Here is a 19,879-nt window from a genome sequence, read left to right as displayed (position 1 = left end):
ATAATGTGGGTTTTAGGAATTTGTATCTTAAACAGTTTATTTCAGATGGAGGATATTTGTGCACTTTCAGTCATCCATGTTATGTATTTTTTTTTAGTTTTTTTTTCTCTACTTTTTTTAACTGTTACATTCAAAAAATATAAGAGGTCCCCATATCCCCTGCACCCCCTTCACCCCACTCCTCCCACACCCACAACCTCTTTCATCATCGTGGGACATTCATTGCATTTGGGGAATACGTTTTGGAGCACTGCTGCACCACACGGGTTTTATTTACTGGGCCAGTCAGATCAGAAGAGGGGAGTCCAGCTTGCCTCTATATAGAACCCCTAAAAATGTAATCGGAAATTGACCTCGCCCCAACCCACCCCTGTGCCCGCAGAGAGCTGGTCTGACTGGTCGGCCTGGTCGGAGTGTGACGTGTCCGGGGTCCAGGTCCGCGCCCGCCAGTGCATCTTTCTGTTTCCTGTGGGCACGCAGTGTTCTGGAAACACCACGGAAAGCCGGCCCTGTGTTTTTGATTCTAATTTCATCCAAGGTAAGGGCAGAGATGTATAGCGATGCAAACAAAATCATTTCCAACATTTACAGAGAAAACCATTCACAGGGTTGCATTTTTCCTGTTCTCTGAGGCCCGATTTGGTGAAAGAAAGCAATGTTTTTATCAGCACTTGAGCTTTTTGGTGATTACGGTGTCGATTTGCAGACCACAGAAGGTTTAGGCTTGAATTATTTCATGATCTTACAGTTTTTTTAAAGCACAGTGTCTTCTATGATTTACGGACTATAATTCAGTCAGACAAAGTTGCTCGCTAGAATGAAAACATTTTATTCAGTTATATTAATATCGGGTTAAATGTGTTGACACGGCTGTGTAATTGTTTCTGCATCGTTCATGTGTCTGGGAAATTGGAAACCCATCATTACTCTCATGTTAGAGAAGAGGTTGACCTCATGCCACACGCTTTTCCAAGTAAAATCCGTGTTTTGTTATTGGTGATAATTCATTGTCTGTGGCACGGTCACCGATAAATCACTTTGCAGATGCCCACTGCGCACCCTGCGTCTAGGACATGGGCCAAAGCAAACACCAGTCCGTGATAACGTAAGAATAGGGGTTACCTCTAGGAGCCAAATTTTCTATTTTCCTCCATGTGTGGGAAAAATATTTTAGAGAATGAATTTAGCCTTCTTAGGCGCCTCCATTATATGTGATGTAGAATGATAAGGGTGTGCTGTGCTTGGGTTTTTTTTCCTTTTTAATTCTAGGCATCTTTGTGATTCTTGTTGTCTAATGAATGATCAGTGCAGAACAGAATGAAATGTCCAGGTGCCTGGAGTGGCCTTTTATCCTCGGGGGTTAAACACTCAGGAGCTCTATCCTCTCGGGCTTCTCCGTGTCGGTTTCAAGGTTGGCGTGGTGGGCAGCGTGCCTGAGCTCCTGCACACGACTTCATTTGTTCTGGCAGTTTCCGTCATGCTCCCGTGGATTGGTTTTCCTCTGTAGGAAATGTGAGGGCATTGACTTTAATAGAAAAAATCTGAGGCAAGGGCACCACGGGCAGGTTGTCCAGGTTGCACACTGGAACACTTGGTAGCAGGACAACACTCAGTCCGGCCTTGTGTTGACGCAAGTGCCTGGTTCAGCAGGGGACTGTCGCATTTTCTTTCCGTGGTAATGAATCATACTCCTCCCCAATCAAGGCAACCTTACCTCTCAGGTTTGTTAAAACAAACAGAAACATACAAAACCACGTACACGTTTTTATATCAAGTTTTGGAATGTTGACACATAAAAATTCAGATCATTCAACATTTTAAAAATAAAGCATTCATGTTATCTTCCCACTCTTTACCTATTGGGGTTGGATTTTTGTTTTTTTCAGAAGTATCTGTGGCGAGATCCAGTAGCGTAGAAGAGAAAAGGTGTGGAGGTAAGTTCTTCCTTTTGGCAAATTTCTAATTGATTGCTAATATTTTCCTGTCGTTTTCTTCCCATGTGTTTTACATATTTCTTCTTTTGGCCAAAAAATGACAGTCTGAAGAAACTCCTGGGACCCAAACCCCTCATACAGTGGTAGCATAAATACCACAATAAATAACTGCTATCGAGGTCAGTGGTTCTCAGAGTGAGTCCCCAGACCAGCATCTTGAGCCTCCCCTTGGAACTTGACAGACATGCAGATTCTCAGGCCCCACCCTAATCGACGGGATCAGGTCCTCCTGGAGTGCAGCCCAGTAACCTTCATGAGCCCCTCCGGTGACTCCAGTGCACTCTAAGCCTTTTGAACCCATGATCTTGATATTAGCCCTGGTTAAACCTCCCACGAGTAAAAGAAAAGTCAGGCAGTTGGTTTACCTTTGCAGTGCGCCCACGGCAGTCAACCTCACATCTCCAGACTGCTGGGATGACTAAATTTTAATGGTGCATGAGGTTCTACCTGCAATGATAGAGGCGTTTTTCAAATTCCCTGCAACCCTGAATGACACAAACCACATCCTCTGGTTCAAGCCCATGATAAATTTGGATTTTTGCCACCCGTGCTTTTGATATGCCCCTAAAGTACTTTGCTACCTGGCAAACGTGCCTGGAGAGGAAGGGCTGATGGCCTGATGCTCCAAGCATAGTCCAAGTGTCCAGTTTTGATAGTATGAGCCAGTATTCACACCAAGCCTTCCTTTGCGTGGCTCTTGCCCTAGAGACACAAATTCATACCATAATCCATTCCATGGAGGTGGTCCCAGAGAGCTCAGCCCAAGGGGCTTTGATCTTGGCCCATGCCACATGGAATCTGGAGCATAGTATATGTGTTTGAGGAATGGACTTACCATGATTAGTTACAATGATTGAGAGCTCACTATCTGTTATATTGTACCTGTTTACCCAGTTAATCCATTCATTCATGCAATAAATCTTGGCCAAGCACCCTCTCTGTGCTGGTCTCTGTGAGAGGATTTACAGGATGGGGAGCCATACAGTTCAGCCTTCCTTAGTTCAGCTTCCTCTGCCACAATACTAGAAGCATTCCTTAATATTTTAGGTCAGCCACTATATGCCACACACTGTGATAAATGCTTTAGGCAAGGAAAAGAAGGCTCTCATTTGATTCTCACAGGGAATATTAACGTAGATGACACAGGTCTACAACTGTTTATTACCCTTGGAGGTAGGCAAGGTTTTTGGGATTCAGGAGTTTTCAGACTGTAGGAGGGCAATGTGGCGCGTAAACTGTAGAGACCGTAACACCTCACCTCCGGGGAGAACTCTGTAGCCAAACTTGTCATCGATCGTGCCGTGCAGTGTGAGTGAAATGAAGATGCTAATATTCCTTCCAGCAGTTCTGGTCCAGCTCTGCTGCCAAAGGCTCAGCTCAGGCCAGGCTGTGCCACCAGACCAGTGTCTCTAGATGTTGGAACTGGGAACTGTAAAAAAGGGATGGTGGCCATGTGTTTTTACTACATTTTACGAAGAGGGGCTGAGAGGCTCCCAGAGGTGGTGAAGTCACATGAGTCTGAGCTCTGACCCAGAGCACCCCAGTAATTGTGGGTTTTCTAGGGAGACCAAACTAAAGCAGCCCTAGTTGGGTGATCCTCTTGGATAATTGAGAGCCGTCTGCTGCCCTCAAAGGCAACTTAACTCGAGGAGCAGAGCCGAGCAGGTAGGAGGGAAGTGCTCCCCACCTGAGGGAGCCCAGAGTCCCCCGCTGATGCCCCAGCAGGTAGCCTGCTCTCCCAGCCTGCAGGAGATTCACGAGGCCTCTATCCCTGGCCGTCCTCAAGGATTAGGATGTGGGAGTCAGTCAGGGCCCTGAGCAGCCAGGAGAAATGGTGCCAAGCCCATCCCTGTCCCAAAATGCTGCTGCTGCGTGTCTAAACCAGCTGTGCCAACTGTCTACACAGCCTAAGAGCAAGCCTTGCCAGGCTGCTGATTAACACACAGGAACTTTAAGTACCCTGTGACATTCAGAACAAATTTAGATCTTTTAACTGCTGTGACATTTACATATACACATAGGCAGGTAAGAGATCAGATGTTTTTTTAGGGCTGATAGGTAAAAACAAACGATTCCCTGGCAAGGATGTTTTAGGTTGTTTATGGAGATTAACATAGACATCTTTTTTTTTTTTTTCCTGTTTGTAGCACAGAAAATCAGAAATGGAAATCACCTAGGTGGTTTCCATTCCAGCTTTACTGACCAATAACAGCAACAAAAAAAGTGTATTCAGAGGAGCCACACTAAGCAGATTCAAAAGAGATTTAATAGACTGTATTTCTCTTATGCAGAAAAACGTTTGCCTACTGAGATTTCTTAGAGAGCGATTTTTAGTTTCTTGAGACACAAAGAGTACATTATGGTCATAAAGACGTCAGCTGCCGCCCTCCCAGGCACCTGCGGGGATGATCCGTTTGACTAAGGATAAAGCATCTGCATACAGGGCGCTTCGTCCATCTTCTTTGTGTTGTGATGAAATATCTGTTGTCGATGCTGCAGAAAATATTTTTATCAGCACGTGACACTGACGTGGGGGTCCCGGCGGCTGCGTGTGGAGAGCGGCAGCGCGTGTGCAGTCGGCTCTGGCTGCCTTAAGCACAGCTTCAGCGCTGTAGTAAGAAGCCTGGTGGAGGCTGGGGAAGCCCCCTAGGTGCGTATCCAAGTAGGAAGGCTGGGAGTTCTCCAGAAGCTTTGAAAAAGTCAGGGGAGGTAAATGGCCGATGAAGCTCCGGCGCATCCTCACACCATCATCGGATAAGCCAGAAGGGAAAAGCAGAAGGAAGCTGCATGAGTGGGTGATGCTGGTGGAATGTTCTAGATGTCTGCCTGGATAACCCAGTTCTTAGAGCCAAGAGCGCGGGGTGACTCCCTCAGGAAGGGCTTTGTCCTTTCGGGGTGCTGGTGCGTTTTGGAGTTGGTGGCGGGTGACGGCTGACCGCGGAGCAGGGAGAAGGGCCTGCTGTCGCCTGTCCCTGCAGCCCAGGAAGTGGCCTCGTCCCTGGGGCCCTGGGGCTGGTCCAGGAGCAGAAAGGAGATGAGCCGCGGGGGCCAGGCGCCGGCTCCAGGTCACGGGCCGGGGACCCCGGCGGCCTCGCTCCCCCGAGCCTGGCTGGTCTGCGGGGTCCCGGCGCCCCCCGGTGAGGTCAGGTGAGGAAGGCCTCGGCAGGGCCCTCGAGCCCCAGTGGCGGCCCCCGGTGCTGGATGACGAGGGGCCAGGACGCCCGGTGAGAGCCCGGGAGGCGGTAGCCGCATGGGGAGCAGGGGGCTTTGGTCAAGAGTGTGAGGAACATGTGGCCAGTGAATGACCCTCAGTTCCTGTGAAACAGCTGCTGGTTCCGGTGACCAGGCTCCTGGGCAGGTGCAGGGGTCAGACGGGCAGGTGCTACTTACCCTCCCCGCCCCAGCCCTGAGGTTTTGCTCCACGGTCGGCGGGAGGCAGCCCTTTCACCCCAGTGAAGCAGGCAGCCGCAGCTACTCCTTTGGTCCCAGGGTGGGCAGATCAGAGGAGAACACTGAGGGGTAGGGGGCTGTTTCTTCTGATGCCACGTGGAGGGGACATGCTGGAGGCAGAGACAGAGGTGGGGCTCAAAGGATGTCCTCAAGGCAGTGGGGAAGCCCGGCCATAACGTACCCCTCAGCCATTAGCGATGGGTCACCTGCACAGTGTAGAAAAGTAGGATGGAATCTGCTTTGCCTGATTTTCAATAAGCCCAGCCTCATGAGCTCTGTGTTCCTGGAAAGGTTTGAGACTTTTGTTGTAAAGTATTTGCCAACTCTCAGTGAGTATCTACTTGTTTGCTCTTGTTTCTCAGACATCACACTGGTCTTATGCTGACATTTTAGAGACCTAGTCCATGCCAGCTAATCATTCTGAATGGACTATCATCATAACTCAAGGAAAATACCTAAAGAAAGAGAACAGATTTTTTTCTTACCGTTTTATTTTTTTAAAGATACATAGATCATGCAAAATGTTACATTTAAAAATATAAGAGATTCCCATATACCTCACTCCCCATATCTCTCCCCCCCCAACTCCTCCCATATCAACAACTTCTTTCATTAGTGTGGTACATTCATTGCATTTGATGAGTACATTTTGGAGCACTGCAACACAGCATGGATTATAGTTTACATTGTAGTTTATGCTCTCTCCCAGTCCATTCAGTGGGTTATGGCAAGATATATAGTGTCCTGCATCTGTCCCTGCAATATCATTCAGGACAACTCCAAATCCTGAAAATGCCCCACTGTCATACCTCTTTTTCCCTTTTCCTGCCTTCAGCAACTCCCATGCCCACTGTCTCCACCTCAATGATATAATTTCTTCCATTGCTAGAGTCACAATAATTCTATAGTAGGAAACCAGTAAGTCCCCTCTAGTCCATATTTTATTTCTCCATCCTGAGGACCCTGGGATGGCCATGTCCACTCTACCTCTAAATTGAGAGGGGCTTAGATCCTACGTGGCTGATGGATGGGATTCTCCTGCTTGCAGTTGTAAACTCGCTCAGTTCCTTGGTGTGGTGGTTGACCATCCTCACCCCCTTGATAACTGACCTGGGTAAATCCAACACACTGAGAAGTAGGTGTTGCAACTCTGCTTAGGCTCAGGGCCTAGCTGGCACATAGATAGTCCAGAGATTCAAGACTCCTGGGCATAAAGCAACCCCAGTGCCAACCACAGATTCAGTAATAGTGACAGAAGAGGCATATGCAGAGAAGTCACATCTGAGTCCAACTCCATCACACTCAGGAGCACACATTCTAAAGGAGGGCCTACTGGCAAAACACTGAACTCCAGAGCTTTCTGCCATGACCGTAGGACCTGGATGTCTCCATAGCTCTCAGGAGCACCACTACCTGGGGTTGTATCTTATTTGGCTGTCTCTGAGATCCTGCTGAGATGTGTGTAAGCACAACCCCTCTGATGACCTCCTGACTTACTTTTAATTCTCTTAGCCATATTAACTCATTTGTCATTACCATTTCTCCCTTTTATTCAATGTCTTTTTCTAGTTGCATCACCAGCTGGAGATTGGTAGTGATCCCTTGGCACCAGGGAGGCTCATCCCTGGGAGTCATGTCCCACGCTGGGGGGAAGGTCATGCATTTATATGCTGAGTTTGGCTTAAAGTGTGACCACATTTGAGCAACATGGAGGCTCTCAGGAGGTAACTCTTAGGCACTCTACAGCTCTAGGCCAAGTTGAGCTTTCAAGCACACAGGCTCCTAAGCATAGTCATCAGTATCACGGACCCATCTTTGAACCATCCTCCTTCACTGGTCTTTGCTCTTGCACATGGGGGATTGTTGCTGTTCCATTGGAGGATGTGACAGAGCTCCCAAGGATGGGAACTCAGTTGTTGTGTGAAACTTTACCCACTATGTCAATACCCAACGAACATCTGAACATATCTGTATACCATATATGCATGCCTGGTGAACTCCCTCCCACCCATGCATCCCCCATCCATGACACCCCACACCAAAAGAGAACAGATGCTAATATGGAAAAACAATCCATTAAACGAGGGCATCCCCTGACCACTTAAAAGATCCTGTTTTACCTCTTTAGCATGTATCATTTATTTTTGCATGTGTGGAGTAAACCATTTTCTTTCAAAGTTCTCCAAAACATAATGCAAGTGAAAACAAGTGGTGCACTGAGTAAAATTTATGGAGACACACACATGCAAGCACACACATAGTCCGTGACCTCTAAGAAAGGGAAGTGGGTAACTGCAGACAAGGAAACAAGAAAGACTTATTTTCCTGTATCCTTTTGCATTCTAATGTTACACAATATGTATATATTCATAGTCAAAAAGTATAATGGAAAAATAAGAATTATTTCAACGGCAAACTTTTTTAAATAAAATGAAGCAATGAAGGAGAAGGGAAAAAAAGCAGCCAGGCTGGCTGGTGACAACATTTGGAGGCAGGAAGTGTTTCCCTTTGTTTATGTGACATAGCCACTTTGCATGCGGTATACTCAGAGTGTTTAAGAGCTCACAGAATGTTACTTGGCATCCTATAGGCAGTTGATTATGCCACCCTTGAAACGAGAAAAGAAGTGTTGAAGAAGTCTTGGAAGGAAAAAATGCTTTTGTTTTGTGAATTAAGGTTCCTGTTATCTCCAAAAGATCTAATATAATCAATAAGATCATTAACTCAAAATGCACTGCACCTCGTTAGTGTCGGGGTTTAAGATATATTTAGGGGATTTGAATCTCTGGACTGACAATGTGATAGCCAGGTCCTGAGCCTCAACAGACTCCAGCACCTACAATCTGACTTATTGGGCTCACCACACTCAGCTAAGATGCAGTTGAAGAAGGACAACCACCACACCATGGAGCCTAGAGTGATTACAACTGAAAGTGGGAGGATTGCATCCAGCATTCAGGTGGAATCTGAGCCTCCTCTTGACATAGAGGTGCAATGGACACAACCAATCCAATGTCCACATAGAAAAGGTGGCATTGGATTGAGAAAAGTGGACATGATGGCTGATGGGTATGGAGAAAGGCAGGAAGAGATGAGAGGTGGAGGCATCTTTGGGACATGGAGCTGCCCTGGATGGTGCTTCAGGGGCAATCACCGGACATTGTAAATCCTCACAGGGCCCACTGGATGGAATGGGGGAGAGTGTGGGCCATGGTGTGAACCGTTGACCATGGGGTGCGGGGGTGCCCAAAGATATACTTGCCAAATGCAATGGCTGTGTCATGATGATGGGAGGGAGTGTTGCTGGGGGGGGGAGAGGTGGGGTGGGGGGGGTAGGGTTCAATGGGACCTCATATATATATATTTTTTTAATGTAATATTATTACAAAGTAAATAAAATAAAATAAAAGAAAAGAAAAAAGAAAAAAAAATGCACTGCACCTGCTGTGGAGGTCATGACACTTCCAAGGAAGATATTGCAATTTCTTTAACTTGGGATTGGGTCTAGCTTGGGCTTTTCATTTCATGTTCTTCTCTCATCTAAGCTCTTGGCATTGTTGCGTAGCATGTTTTCAAGTATAACATGACTTTTGCTCCTCACTTCCCAGAGTTCAACATGTTCCACATGCTGGCTGTAGGGCTGAGCAGCTCCATCCTCGGCTGCCTCCTCACCCTGCTCATCTACACCTATTGCCAGAGGTATCAGCAGCAGTCCCACGATGCCACCGTCATCCACCCTGTCTCCCCCGCCCCTCTGAACACCAGCATAACTAACCACATCAACAAACTGGACAAGTATGACTCAGTAGAAGCCATCAAGGTAAGGGATGGAGCCACAGCCAGATCTGCAAAGCAAGGTGGGCCCTGAGGCTGTTAGCCAAGCTCAGAGTGGGGTGGTGGTGAAGGGCTGGAGACAGGGTAAAGGGTTCCCCTTAAGGTGAACGCCTTCTTTTAGCTTGGCTTTACCTGTGGAAAGATGGAATTTCACATTGGGACAATATCAAATAAAATGCTGGGAACTGTTGGTTGTTGGCCACAATCCACACTGCCTCCTTTGTGCCTCCTGCATATGCAGAAAGATTTTGCATCGCAAAAGGGCTCCAGGCTGTGGACCTGTATGCAGCCAGGCAGCAGTGATGAGGACCAGGGTTTGGCAATTGGAAATGCAACATAATTTCAGGAATCATCACCAGGATGAAGTTTGAGAAAAGTTTTTGCATCATTATCTTCAAATATCTTCAACAATATCCAAGCACGATGGAGATTTTTCAGCTTTGCGTTATGTTCAAGTACTGTACAAATAGTAAGGTGTGGCATATTTTGCTAAATTTCCCCAATGGGTGATTAATTCAGTGTTTGAGCCAGAAATTTAGAGCCAGGTTGAATTCCTTGGCTTTCTTAGGTAAGATTCATTTCTTGTCTCAAGGAAGAAGGTGGAAAGGATATCAGCTTTGGACCTGCCAGATTCGGGTTCACAAGACAGCCCCAACACTTTCCAGCTGGGTAAACTTATGCAACTTATTCACACAAACCAAGCCTCCATTTCCTCTTCTGTAAATTTCAGATGATGAGAATCAAGTGGGGTCATTTATATAAAATACCGTGAATAGTGACTGACAAATGTGTCTTTTATTTGCAAAAATTTGCATCCTACTTCAGAGCATAAGCTACATACTCCTTTGAGCCTCTGTTTCTTCATCCTTAAAATGGGTATAACAATATGTACTTTTATATCAATTATGGAAGGTTTAAATGGGCTCATGTACTAATATCCATGAGACCCAACACCCAGCAAATAGAAGCTGCTATTCTTCTGTCAGCAAAGGAGATCAGGGCTTATCTATTGCACGTAACCTCCCCTGTTGCTCATATGAATGAAGAAAATTTTTCTTAGCTAAATTGAAATTTGATAGTCTTGTTTTATGGGGATATTTGATATTCTCTTAACATTCTAAAAGAATTTTTTGATGCTCTCACTTAGCTCTGAGGTTTACCTTTTAAATTAAATATCCTTCCCAAACAGAATATTTCATTAGCTTTTACAACTTCAGGTTGTTACAGAATCTTATACTCCAGGAGCCACAATGCTCTATCTAACTTTTTCCCTCCCTGCCATGTGGCATCTATTTTTGCATCATTTGGACAGGGATATAACCACTTTAATTTTACCGATAGGCTCTGCTTAAACCAGGATCCATAATCCACCAGCTCCTTATACTAGGCTACTGACAGAGCCAGGGCTTTCTGTTCTCACTTGGGATTCAGTGGCCATCTTAGATCTTTGGAAGTCTTACTGCCATGACTGCTGCTTGTGTGTTAATGAATCTAGAAATGTCTTCTGGTACCTTGTTCAGACTAGTTCTGAACCGTTGGCTTATGTCTACCATCCTTCATGTTTATTCTGGTCCTTTTAAATTTACCCATCACCTGGGCTAATTTAGCTCTAAAATGACAAGTGGGTTGAATGAATTGACAAGAAAGGACCCCTAAGCAAAAATGGCTACAGAAGTCACCTAATAAGGACAGAGAACAAAAATAAAGCATTTGCAATCTGATGGTCATTAGAAAGCTACTTAAATATGTACTCATTTATATGGGATAACATTCAAAGTGTCTGTTCATTTGAAATCATTGGAGTTCTAAGTTTTCTGGAGGTTTATCTTTAGTTTTCTCAGCCCTCTGCTTCTCTTGGAAACTTCTGGACTAAAGTTCAAAAATAGACTGGAAGAAATTTTAAAAACTGTGAACCTTTTTCTAGTCATTAATCAAGTCCTCAGTGAGGTAAATTACATGAGTAGGAAAATAAGTGATAAAATGCATTGAACATAGTGTAGCCTTAGGAGAGAACTCAAGATCAGCATAAGAGCCTCCTAATTATACTATTTTTTGAAATACTGTTTGAGAATTTTAAATTATAATCTTTTTTTAAATTTTTACAGGCATTTAACAAAAATAACTTGATCCTGGAAGAGAGAAACAAGTACTTCAACCCACATCTCACTGGAAAGACCTATTCTAACACCTACTTTACAGATCTCAATAATTATGATGAATACTAAGAGTTCTTATATTTTTGGCCTCTTGTAATTGCCCACTTCCTCCAGGCCTGTGCTCCTTGACTGCCCATGTTTCTGAGGCTTCAGAGATGGAGTATAGAAGCATTTCAAGTGCATCTCAAGCCAGGAGAGTCCCATTGCTGCTCAAAATACTCATCCATCAACAGTAACAACAGCTACCAAAAACTAAACGTGGCATCGTGAAAATTTGGTCGAGAAACTTGATCGTTGTTAAGTGAGCCATAATGTGAAGTTTTTGATTGTTTAGCTCATTTTGCTACCAGGTTGATTGTTTTCTTGACCTGTTTTATACACGTTCCACCCACATTGGAAGAAGTCTCTGGAAATAGGAATGTCTTCTTGCTTTTTAAGAGTAAATGTTCATGACATTTTGATTCAAGAAAATAGGTCCTTGAGCTCAGAGACCCTCTCCCCATAAGGAGTGTGTAGGTTCATAGTATTTGATAAAATGAAGAAAAGCAATGTGGCCATCCAGCGATACCCCGTTCATCTCCCATTGCCCCCATTCTGAGTAACCCTGAGGAATTCTTGGAAGCAGCCTGCGTGTTTAGAACGGGAATGAATCTTACCTAAGGAAGCCAAGGGATTCAACCTGGCTCATCTGCAGAGATGATATTATAGCAGGCAAGTCACTCAGCTTCAGTCTGGTTGCGGCCATTGCCTTGGCATCAGTGGAAGGGAGTGTCAAAGCAGAGGCACAAACAAGGAGAGATGGCAGTGTCCCTTGCAGGCTGCTGGTAAAATAGCCTTATTCTGACTTGGATTTCACAGCATTCCCGGGGACTCCTTGCCCCGCTGTTCATCTGGAAGCCCATCTGTCTATCAGTTATAACGTTCTGAACAGCCAGTCTGTAAATTAAGCATTTGCTGATTTCCTTTTCATTGGAATTTGGTTAGATTCAACACCTCCTCTCCCCCACAGAAAAATTTTAAACATTTATGGTGCCCGAAAGAGAAAATATTGAACGTACTGGGATACCATTGGAAGTAACTTTTAATTTTCCATTTCATGGATAATATTGAAAAAACTAACATTGGAGGAAAATCAGCCTTTGATTTTCCATCTCCCTGATATAACTAAGATATGGAAAGCAGTCCCTATCAAGAGCATTGATGATGTGTAAAGCTGACTTTCTGTAGCCCGTTGCTGACCCTTTTGAAGTGCTAGCCCAGTACCAAGGTGTCTGGGTCAGATAAGGGCCTGATGACCAGTGTTTTAGCCCTCCTGCCTTTTCTTTTATCTCAAAGCTGCCTTCTTATCCAACCTTCTCCCCACCCCACCCCTGCATGGGGCAACAGCATTTCAAGACCTCAGGAGGCTGAAAGTAAGGTTTTCAGTGACCCCTGTGATTCTGAGCATTATTCAAAGATAAGCATCTGAGAGTGCTATGATCCATTCATAGAGATGCCCAGAAGAAAACTTGATGAATTACTCACAGGCAATGGATACATAACTCGTGGCAACTGGCTGAATAATTATTGAAAGCAAGAATAAGATTCAAAGTGTGCATCTGCTACCTGTAGGCATTGTGACAAGGGCCTGGGCAGGCTATACCATATGTTCTTATTGATAAATGAAGCTGAGTATTTTCAAAAAATATGTTTGCTGGGTCTTGAGGACCACAGATTTTTTTCACCCTACATGTTTTAACTCTATCCAATTTCAAGAAATAATTGAAGAGAAGTATTAGGAAAATGCATTTATCTTATATTTAGTGTTAATCTTGTTGAGTCCATATACCCGCATTTGCAGAAATGGCTCTGTTAAAATGAAAAGGAATATGGCTGGTGACCTCTGCGAGGTCTGAGAGATTGCAAAGGAATGACGTTCAGGGTCACACCAGAGAGGGGCCCTGTTGAAGCTCAGGCATCCTTTGTACACAGTTTGGGGTTTTGCTGTCTCTGAACCGTCAGAGCCCATGCTCAGGAGATGAAATTTGGTCCTGGCTTGGGTATCCGTGGGACGCGTCAACCCACGTCATTACTTTCCTGTGAAACGAACATCATCACCACACAGCACATTTTGGCTGTTGTTGTGTTTTTACCCCTCCCCTTTATTTCTTAAGCTTAAAAGGTGATTTCTATTTCCCCTAGGAAAGAAGCTGTGAGTATTTTAAGAAAGCATCCCTGGACTTGGTGGGAAATGCTTTCTGAATGACATCCAAGTTGGCCTTCTAAGTAATCTTATAGGAAGGGAATACCCCCACACAAGCACACACACAGAGTTTTCATGTCAGTCATATAAATCTTTGAGACCACCCCTGTCCCCAGATCCCTCACTTTTGTTTCTTGACATTATTCACAGGAAAATTGTTCTGGTTTCTTTTTTTTTTTTTTTTAATGTAAGACAGAAATTGGTTTAGAATAATTGTAACAATATTCCAAGAACCTAACCAGCTGTTGAATAACTGCTTTATTTCTCCATCACTAGCTATTGAATAGCTATTGCTCATGCAAATATTCATCACACCCCATCCCTCTGATTATTCCACAGACTGTCAAGGCAGATTGACAGAGTGGTGTCTGACTACTTCTACTGCCTCTCCTTCAAAAAGCGGGTCTCCTTTAGGCCAGGGCATTTGGGATTCCTGCTGAAACCTCATAGGAACATTTGTCAGATTTTACTTTTTCCCTTCGGCACAGGAAGCACAATTCGTGATGAATATTCATCAGCTGCACCACGTAATTTAACCTCTCTGAAGTTAAATTCAAATGATATTAATCATAGTTTAGCATCTTGGGTCCTTTCTGGATGCAGGAGATGTTTGACTGATTTCATTAGGATGTTGTCCTTAGTCTCACTTTTAAATTCTTGGACACTAATTCCCAATATTGTGCAGGGTCAACTCTTCTAGACCAGACCAATCACCATCTAGTATGGAACACAGAACTCCCACACGCTGCACACCATGTGAAAATAGCATTGGGGATGAGGACTGCTGAGAGAAAGGAGGGCTTTGTCTCCCCTGCAGGATATGGCCCTGGTGGGTTCTGAGCAACAATGAGGGGCTGTGCTTCATGGGAGACCCACAGTCACCAAACTCATGGCATTTCCTTCTCAAACTGCCCATTTCAGGGTAAGGATATGTCCGGTCCTACTGCCCCTTAAAACTAAGGTGAAACACCTGAACTTCTCTGCACTGTTAGGGACATTTAACTAAGGGTCTCCAGGGAGGTTCTGACTGGAATCAGCATCCATGTTGTGTGCGTGTGGCAGGAGGTGGGGAGGGGACAGATTCTAAAGGAAATAAAGAGAAATCAGAACAGTGGGCACAAAGGCATCCTGCAGGGGAGACCCCTCTGTCCCTAGAAATGGCACGTCCGCATGACCTGAGGACTTTTGAAGAATCAGGAATCTGGCCCCATTGACTCACGAAGTGTTGCCAAAGAGAAAAGATACAAATGTGGAGGAAAGTCAGATAAATAGGGTGACCGTGAAAAGATGGGGACCTGGTCACCTCCAAGCTGAGTGAGCTGAGTGTTAGGAAGGTCCTGGGTGGGGAGCCATGATCCACATGTATATTTTGGGGGCCTGCCTCTTGGACTCTTTCTGTAATCACCCGCAAGACTGCAGGAGTTTTAGCCAAAGGTGTCATTATTCCCTTATTTATCTGCAAAAGGATGAAAACTGGAGTCAAAGCCTGTTTGGGTGAATGTATCCCCCAGAGTCTTCGGTAGATTAGTCGGCCAGGCCTTCAAAGTTGTGGACAGAATGTGAGCAGGAAAGATTCCGTGTTCCCAGGAGGCCACGTAAGATGACTCATTAGAGTCCAATTGAATATCAAAGGGCATTTTAGTTTAAAATATGTCAAGTCTGTTCTCAGTTAATCATTTTGTCTGAACACTTCCTTTGTGTACACTGAAGAGGTAGCCTTGACTGTGTTTGAATTTGCAAATATCCTTAGAATTCCCTATAGTATTTTTCTTGATTTTAGAATAAGTCACTGAACATCTCCCCAACATGGTCAAACCACTTTCTTCATCAACTTTCAGCAAGGCCATCAAATTGCTGTCTTCTACACTTCACTGGGATGTTTTTGTGGGTGGCTTTTGATTGCTTGTACCTGAGTTCAGTATTTCTCTATCAAAAGACAGCTCCGGGCTATCTAACTATAGGTATTGGGTGCCGCAGGTGGATACAGTAAACTGTATCTCTCTTAAAGCTCATGTTTTCCACATGGCGGGTTTGTGCTTCATTCCTATAGCTCCATCAATCAATTTCTATGCAGGTAGTGTATTAAAATAACCACAAACCAACTCTATGCCAGTTCTTCACCATTCTTTTTAAGATGATGCCAGTTGGAGTTCACAGCTTTCATTGGCCATGGGCAGCACATCCTTTCCTTCTAATGTCTCCATTCCTTCGTGGGGAACTTAGTGATTTCTGTTGACATGACATAGCCTATGTTTGATTACCAACCAGTGAACTATTTATGACAGATACAAAAAAGCCATTGTGAGCGCTTGCTTCTCTGGCCAATGGCTATGAAGTGGAAAAACACAGAGTACTATTCACTTTGACCTAAGAAATATACAATAGGGACTATCAAATATTGCACTGTGTATCACCAGGTAAGGTAAAATATTTGGAGGCCTGGCACCATTTTGGAATTGATTTCTGCTGTGTTTTCTCATATTGAGGTCATTTATAATGATTTAAGAATGTTTCATAACTCAGTAAATGCTGAACCAAGGCATTCAGCTTATCTGTTTTGAAACTATAAAAGAACAGAAAATATACCGCTCTAATCCTTGCTGCTTTTCTCTTTTGTAAATTGAAAAATAATGAACAAAATGAAGTGTTGAACTGTTGGCAATGATTTCTAGAACAAAAATATTCTTTGATACTCCTTTTTAATGGACTTATATTAAAGATCCATTATATACATTTTTTAGCAGATGGTTCAAATTTTTTTCTTTAATTATCAGAAATTTGTACATTACAGAAGCATTAGGAATGTAGATTTGTTCTCTTTTGAAAGTTTTGTCCACACTGCAAAGTGAATTGGCATACCATAAAACCCTAATTCAGAGCCTGGCACAAAGCATACAGTTCCTACTGAAAGGTGTCTCATACAGTGTTTTCTAAAATTCATGTTAGCTTTGCCATAGATAGCAATCAAGCTATCACCCATGATTGGTGTGGTTACCAATTTCAGTTCAGTTCTAGTTCAGTTCAGTTCAAGAAAACATGTTTTGCCATGTTGACATGATGAGGGTAACTGTTCAAAAACACTTTCCGACTTGAATGAAGAAAAGTAGAGGTAGATATGGTATTTCTTAAAAATGTATGTGAGACAAGCAAACTTATTCCCCTTCGGCACATTTAGTGAGAAATACGAGGCCAATAATTCTTTATCAGCTTTTTGGCAATTTACTGCTGCCTAATTTATATGTGTAAAGTAATATTAAGATTTCAGAAGCTGGAAGGGAGATCTGGATTCTGGAAAACCCAAACTATTCTTTCATCATGTCACTAATAAAAGAACTCTTTGTAAAGGAAGATAGTTTAATTCCATATAAAAAAATTACCAGTGCCTTGATTAGGATGATGATTTATCATTTCACTTGGGTATTATTGGTTCCAATTAGCAACAGATGATTTATTGGATATATTTTAAAGAAAATCACTTTTTATACTTTGAACTCAGGATTAGAAAATGACCAAGAAATGCATCATCAAGAAATGTGATTTTCACCCCCGCTGGGGGTGTGGCACAGAATAGTTGTGATGGGGTGTTCAGAATTGAGGTCAAGCCAGTCTGAGCCTTCCAGAAAATGTTTTCATTCTAACGTTTTACATCTTCCCATAGTGTAGTGTTTGTTCTTAATAGAATGTCACTGTGATTCCAACAGAAGTTTTGTCCCTCCTCATTTTTAGCCTGGTCCATAGATAAAGAAAAATCAGACACAGGCTAGTAAGAGCTGACATGGATAGGGGAAGTGGCCAAATGAGAATCATCTAGAACATCACTAATTTTTAAAAAGTCAATATCAAAACTGTTTTGCACTTAATTTGGGTTGAGAAAATTAATGGTGTTTTCCCTGCTAACATTCTTCAGTTTTCCCTTACACCATGACTGTTGTCCAAAATCAAATGTGAACTTCTATACTTTAAGGAAAAGCACAGCATGAGCCTTCAATTTGAGCACCTAGATTTGCCACTGAAATTCTACATCATATGCAGAGAAAATGCACAGATTTTGTCCCCTGTAGGTATCTTCAAAAGTGTGTGAAAAAACTTGAGTGTCATACCACTTGATGTGACTTCTGAAGATGTTATAAAATGTTAAATGCCTCATTATGTTACTTTGCTCTTGCCTGTTTTATGATACAAAATAAACCTATTTAGGATTGTTTTGTTTTGTCATTGGACATTCTCCAAAGCCAACTTCATCCCTTGGTAAACTTGCAAAAAGTTGCTGGCTTCACCCCTCCTTAAAATTATATTTTTAAAAATGCAGTCTGTATGAACTATATTGGAACTTATAATGAAATAGCATTGCCTTTCTTCTTCATCTGATCGAGAAAATGAACTTTGGGTTGCACTGATGGAACACTCTTGGATTGCTGGGAATTTTCTCACGGGGTCACTGGGCACATGATATATTTTCTCAGTCCTTGTATCTTAAGTATCACAGTCATTCAGAACCTTGTGGTTAGACAAGTGCAAAAAAAATTTCCAGTGGTCTTTGCTTTTATTTTTTCTTTCCATCAATTCAGTAGCTGTAAATGCTCTTCTAGAGCAGTCCAGGTCTATATCTCTGAACATTGCTTGATGACAACTGACAGATACAGTGGTTTATAAAAAAAGAAACCAGTTGTGGCAGCCAGGCAGGTGCTCATTACCTGCTGAATTGATGGATTATGGAAGTTCAGAGACTGGGCAAGGGGAAAGAGAGGTTTTCACACAACCAATCAGTAGAAACCAGATCACACCTACTCCATGTCTCAGCTCTGAAGAAAATGAATATGTTTATAAGATAAAATTAGCCATTATAACAAAAGTGAAAGTATCCTCGTTCCCTGCTCTCGGCAAATTGCCCATCTCTGTATCCCAAACAGATTCATCTTTTTAAAACAATTTCAGAGAGAACGTTCCTGAGGCCAGCTAACAGTGCCACAAGGCTTCCTTTAGTATCAGCCCCACCATCTCTCTCCGCCAACATTTTTTGGGGCAAAAATAAGAGAATTCTGATTATGTACAGTATAAATTGTATTATATTTTTTGTACTTATGTTTTATGTAAATAGTTTGTCTCATTCAACTGTATGTGAGCATTGAAATAAATCCTACCATTTAGGAAGCAGTTTCATGGTGTCTTCATTTGTGCGACCTCACTCAAAGCCCCCTGTGCCCCAACATGTGCAAAGGTCATACTGACCTTCAAGGAGTGCATTAGTGAGAGCAGAGACTGTGGGTGGCCTCCTGGGTAAACCTGTTACATGCTCTTATGGGGTTTCAGACACATCTCAAGTGGTGGCCAGGACAGGAGCATGGTGCATGGTGAATTCTGGGTTGCAGTGAACAACTTTTAGAAGTATTTCCATGGGCAATAGGAAATATGTGAAAAGGAATGCCCATCAATTCTTCCTACAAAGAGTTGGAGTCAGGCATTGATGACATATATTTAGTGGTATTAGCCTTACTCTTTCTCCAGCACACCATATTTCATTCTTCCTTGGGTTAAAGGTTTTCCTGAGATGAACTGGAGACTATCAGCAGTCATGAACACAGAAGATCCCTGGTCCAGGAAAACCATTCTGCTAAGTGAAACTCATATTTCCGTCCTTATGATCCCATTTGAAAATAGGTGTATATGTATAAAAGGATATGTGCACATGTGTATATGTATATATAGGCATATATGTATATATACACACATAACTATACACATATCTAGAGATAGATAAATATAATTTCCAGCTAATCAAAAAGCTGTAAGGGCCCTCTTAATATGGGGACCAAAAATTAAATGAAATAAAAAATGCAAACTAGTGAATCATGTTATAGTGGTTAAGCAATTTTTTTAAAATCCTAAGTAATGAAGTATTAAAATTTTAAAGGACTCCACAAAGAACTACATTTGGCTGTTAGTTTAGAAGATGGGTAGAATAAATGTTGCAGTGTAATTTTCTTTCTTGGAACTTATTTTCTGAACCTTTGCCATTTTATAGTAATAAATATTCTGAAAGTCAGACGGTCTCATACAATGCTCATATATCTAAGTCCTTTTCTTAGAATCTATTCTTTAAAAAATCAAAGTGGAAATATATTTTTTTGGACCTTTTGAAATATGTAATGTAATATTCTATTTCCCATGTCTCTGAGCACGGCTTGTGATGAATAGTAGGAATG

At 42.9% G+C, this 19,879-nt stretch overlaps 1 protein-coding gene across 2 annotated transcripts in view; it reads left to right on the top strand.

The window, feature by feature from the left end:
• Window positions 1-18,830, top strand: part of SEMA5A (semaphorin 5A) — a 539,903-nt gene extending 521,073 nt beyond the window's left edge. For both annotated transcript variants that reach the window (XM_058306809.2, XM_058306819.1), the window contains 4 exons: window positions 383-538; window positions 1,887-1,934; window positions 9,053-9,264; window positions 11,384-18,830. In XM_058306809.2, the coding sequence (XP_058162792.1) occupies window positions 383-538; window positions 1,887-1,934; window positions 9,053-9,264; window positions 11,384-11,503 (536 nt within the window). In that variant the 3' untranslated portion in view covers window positions 11,504-18,830. The remainder of the gene's footprint in view (window positions 1-382; window positions 539-1,886; window positions 1,935-9,052; window positions 9,265-11,383) is intronic.
• Window positions 18,831-19,879: the final 1,049 nt, after the last annotated feature.

The sequence above is a fragment of the Dasypus novemcinctus genome, chromosome 2, assembly GCF_030445035.2.
Source record: "Dasypus novemcinctus isolate mDasNov1 chromosome 2, mDasNov1.1.hap2, whole genome shotgun sequence".
Lineage (NCBI taxonomy): Eukaryota > Metazoa > Chordata > Mammalia > Cingulata > Dasypodidae > Dasypus > Dasypus novemcinctus.
The sequence above is the reverse complement of the archived record's forward strand: the minus strand, read 5'-3'. Positions and strand labels throughout refer to the sequence as shown.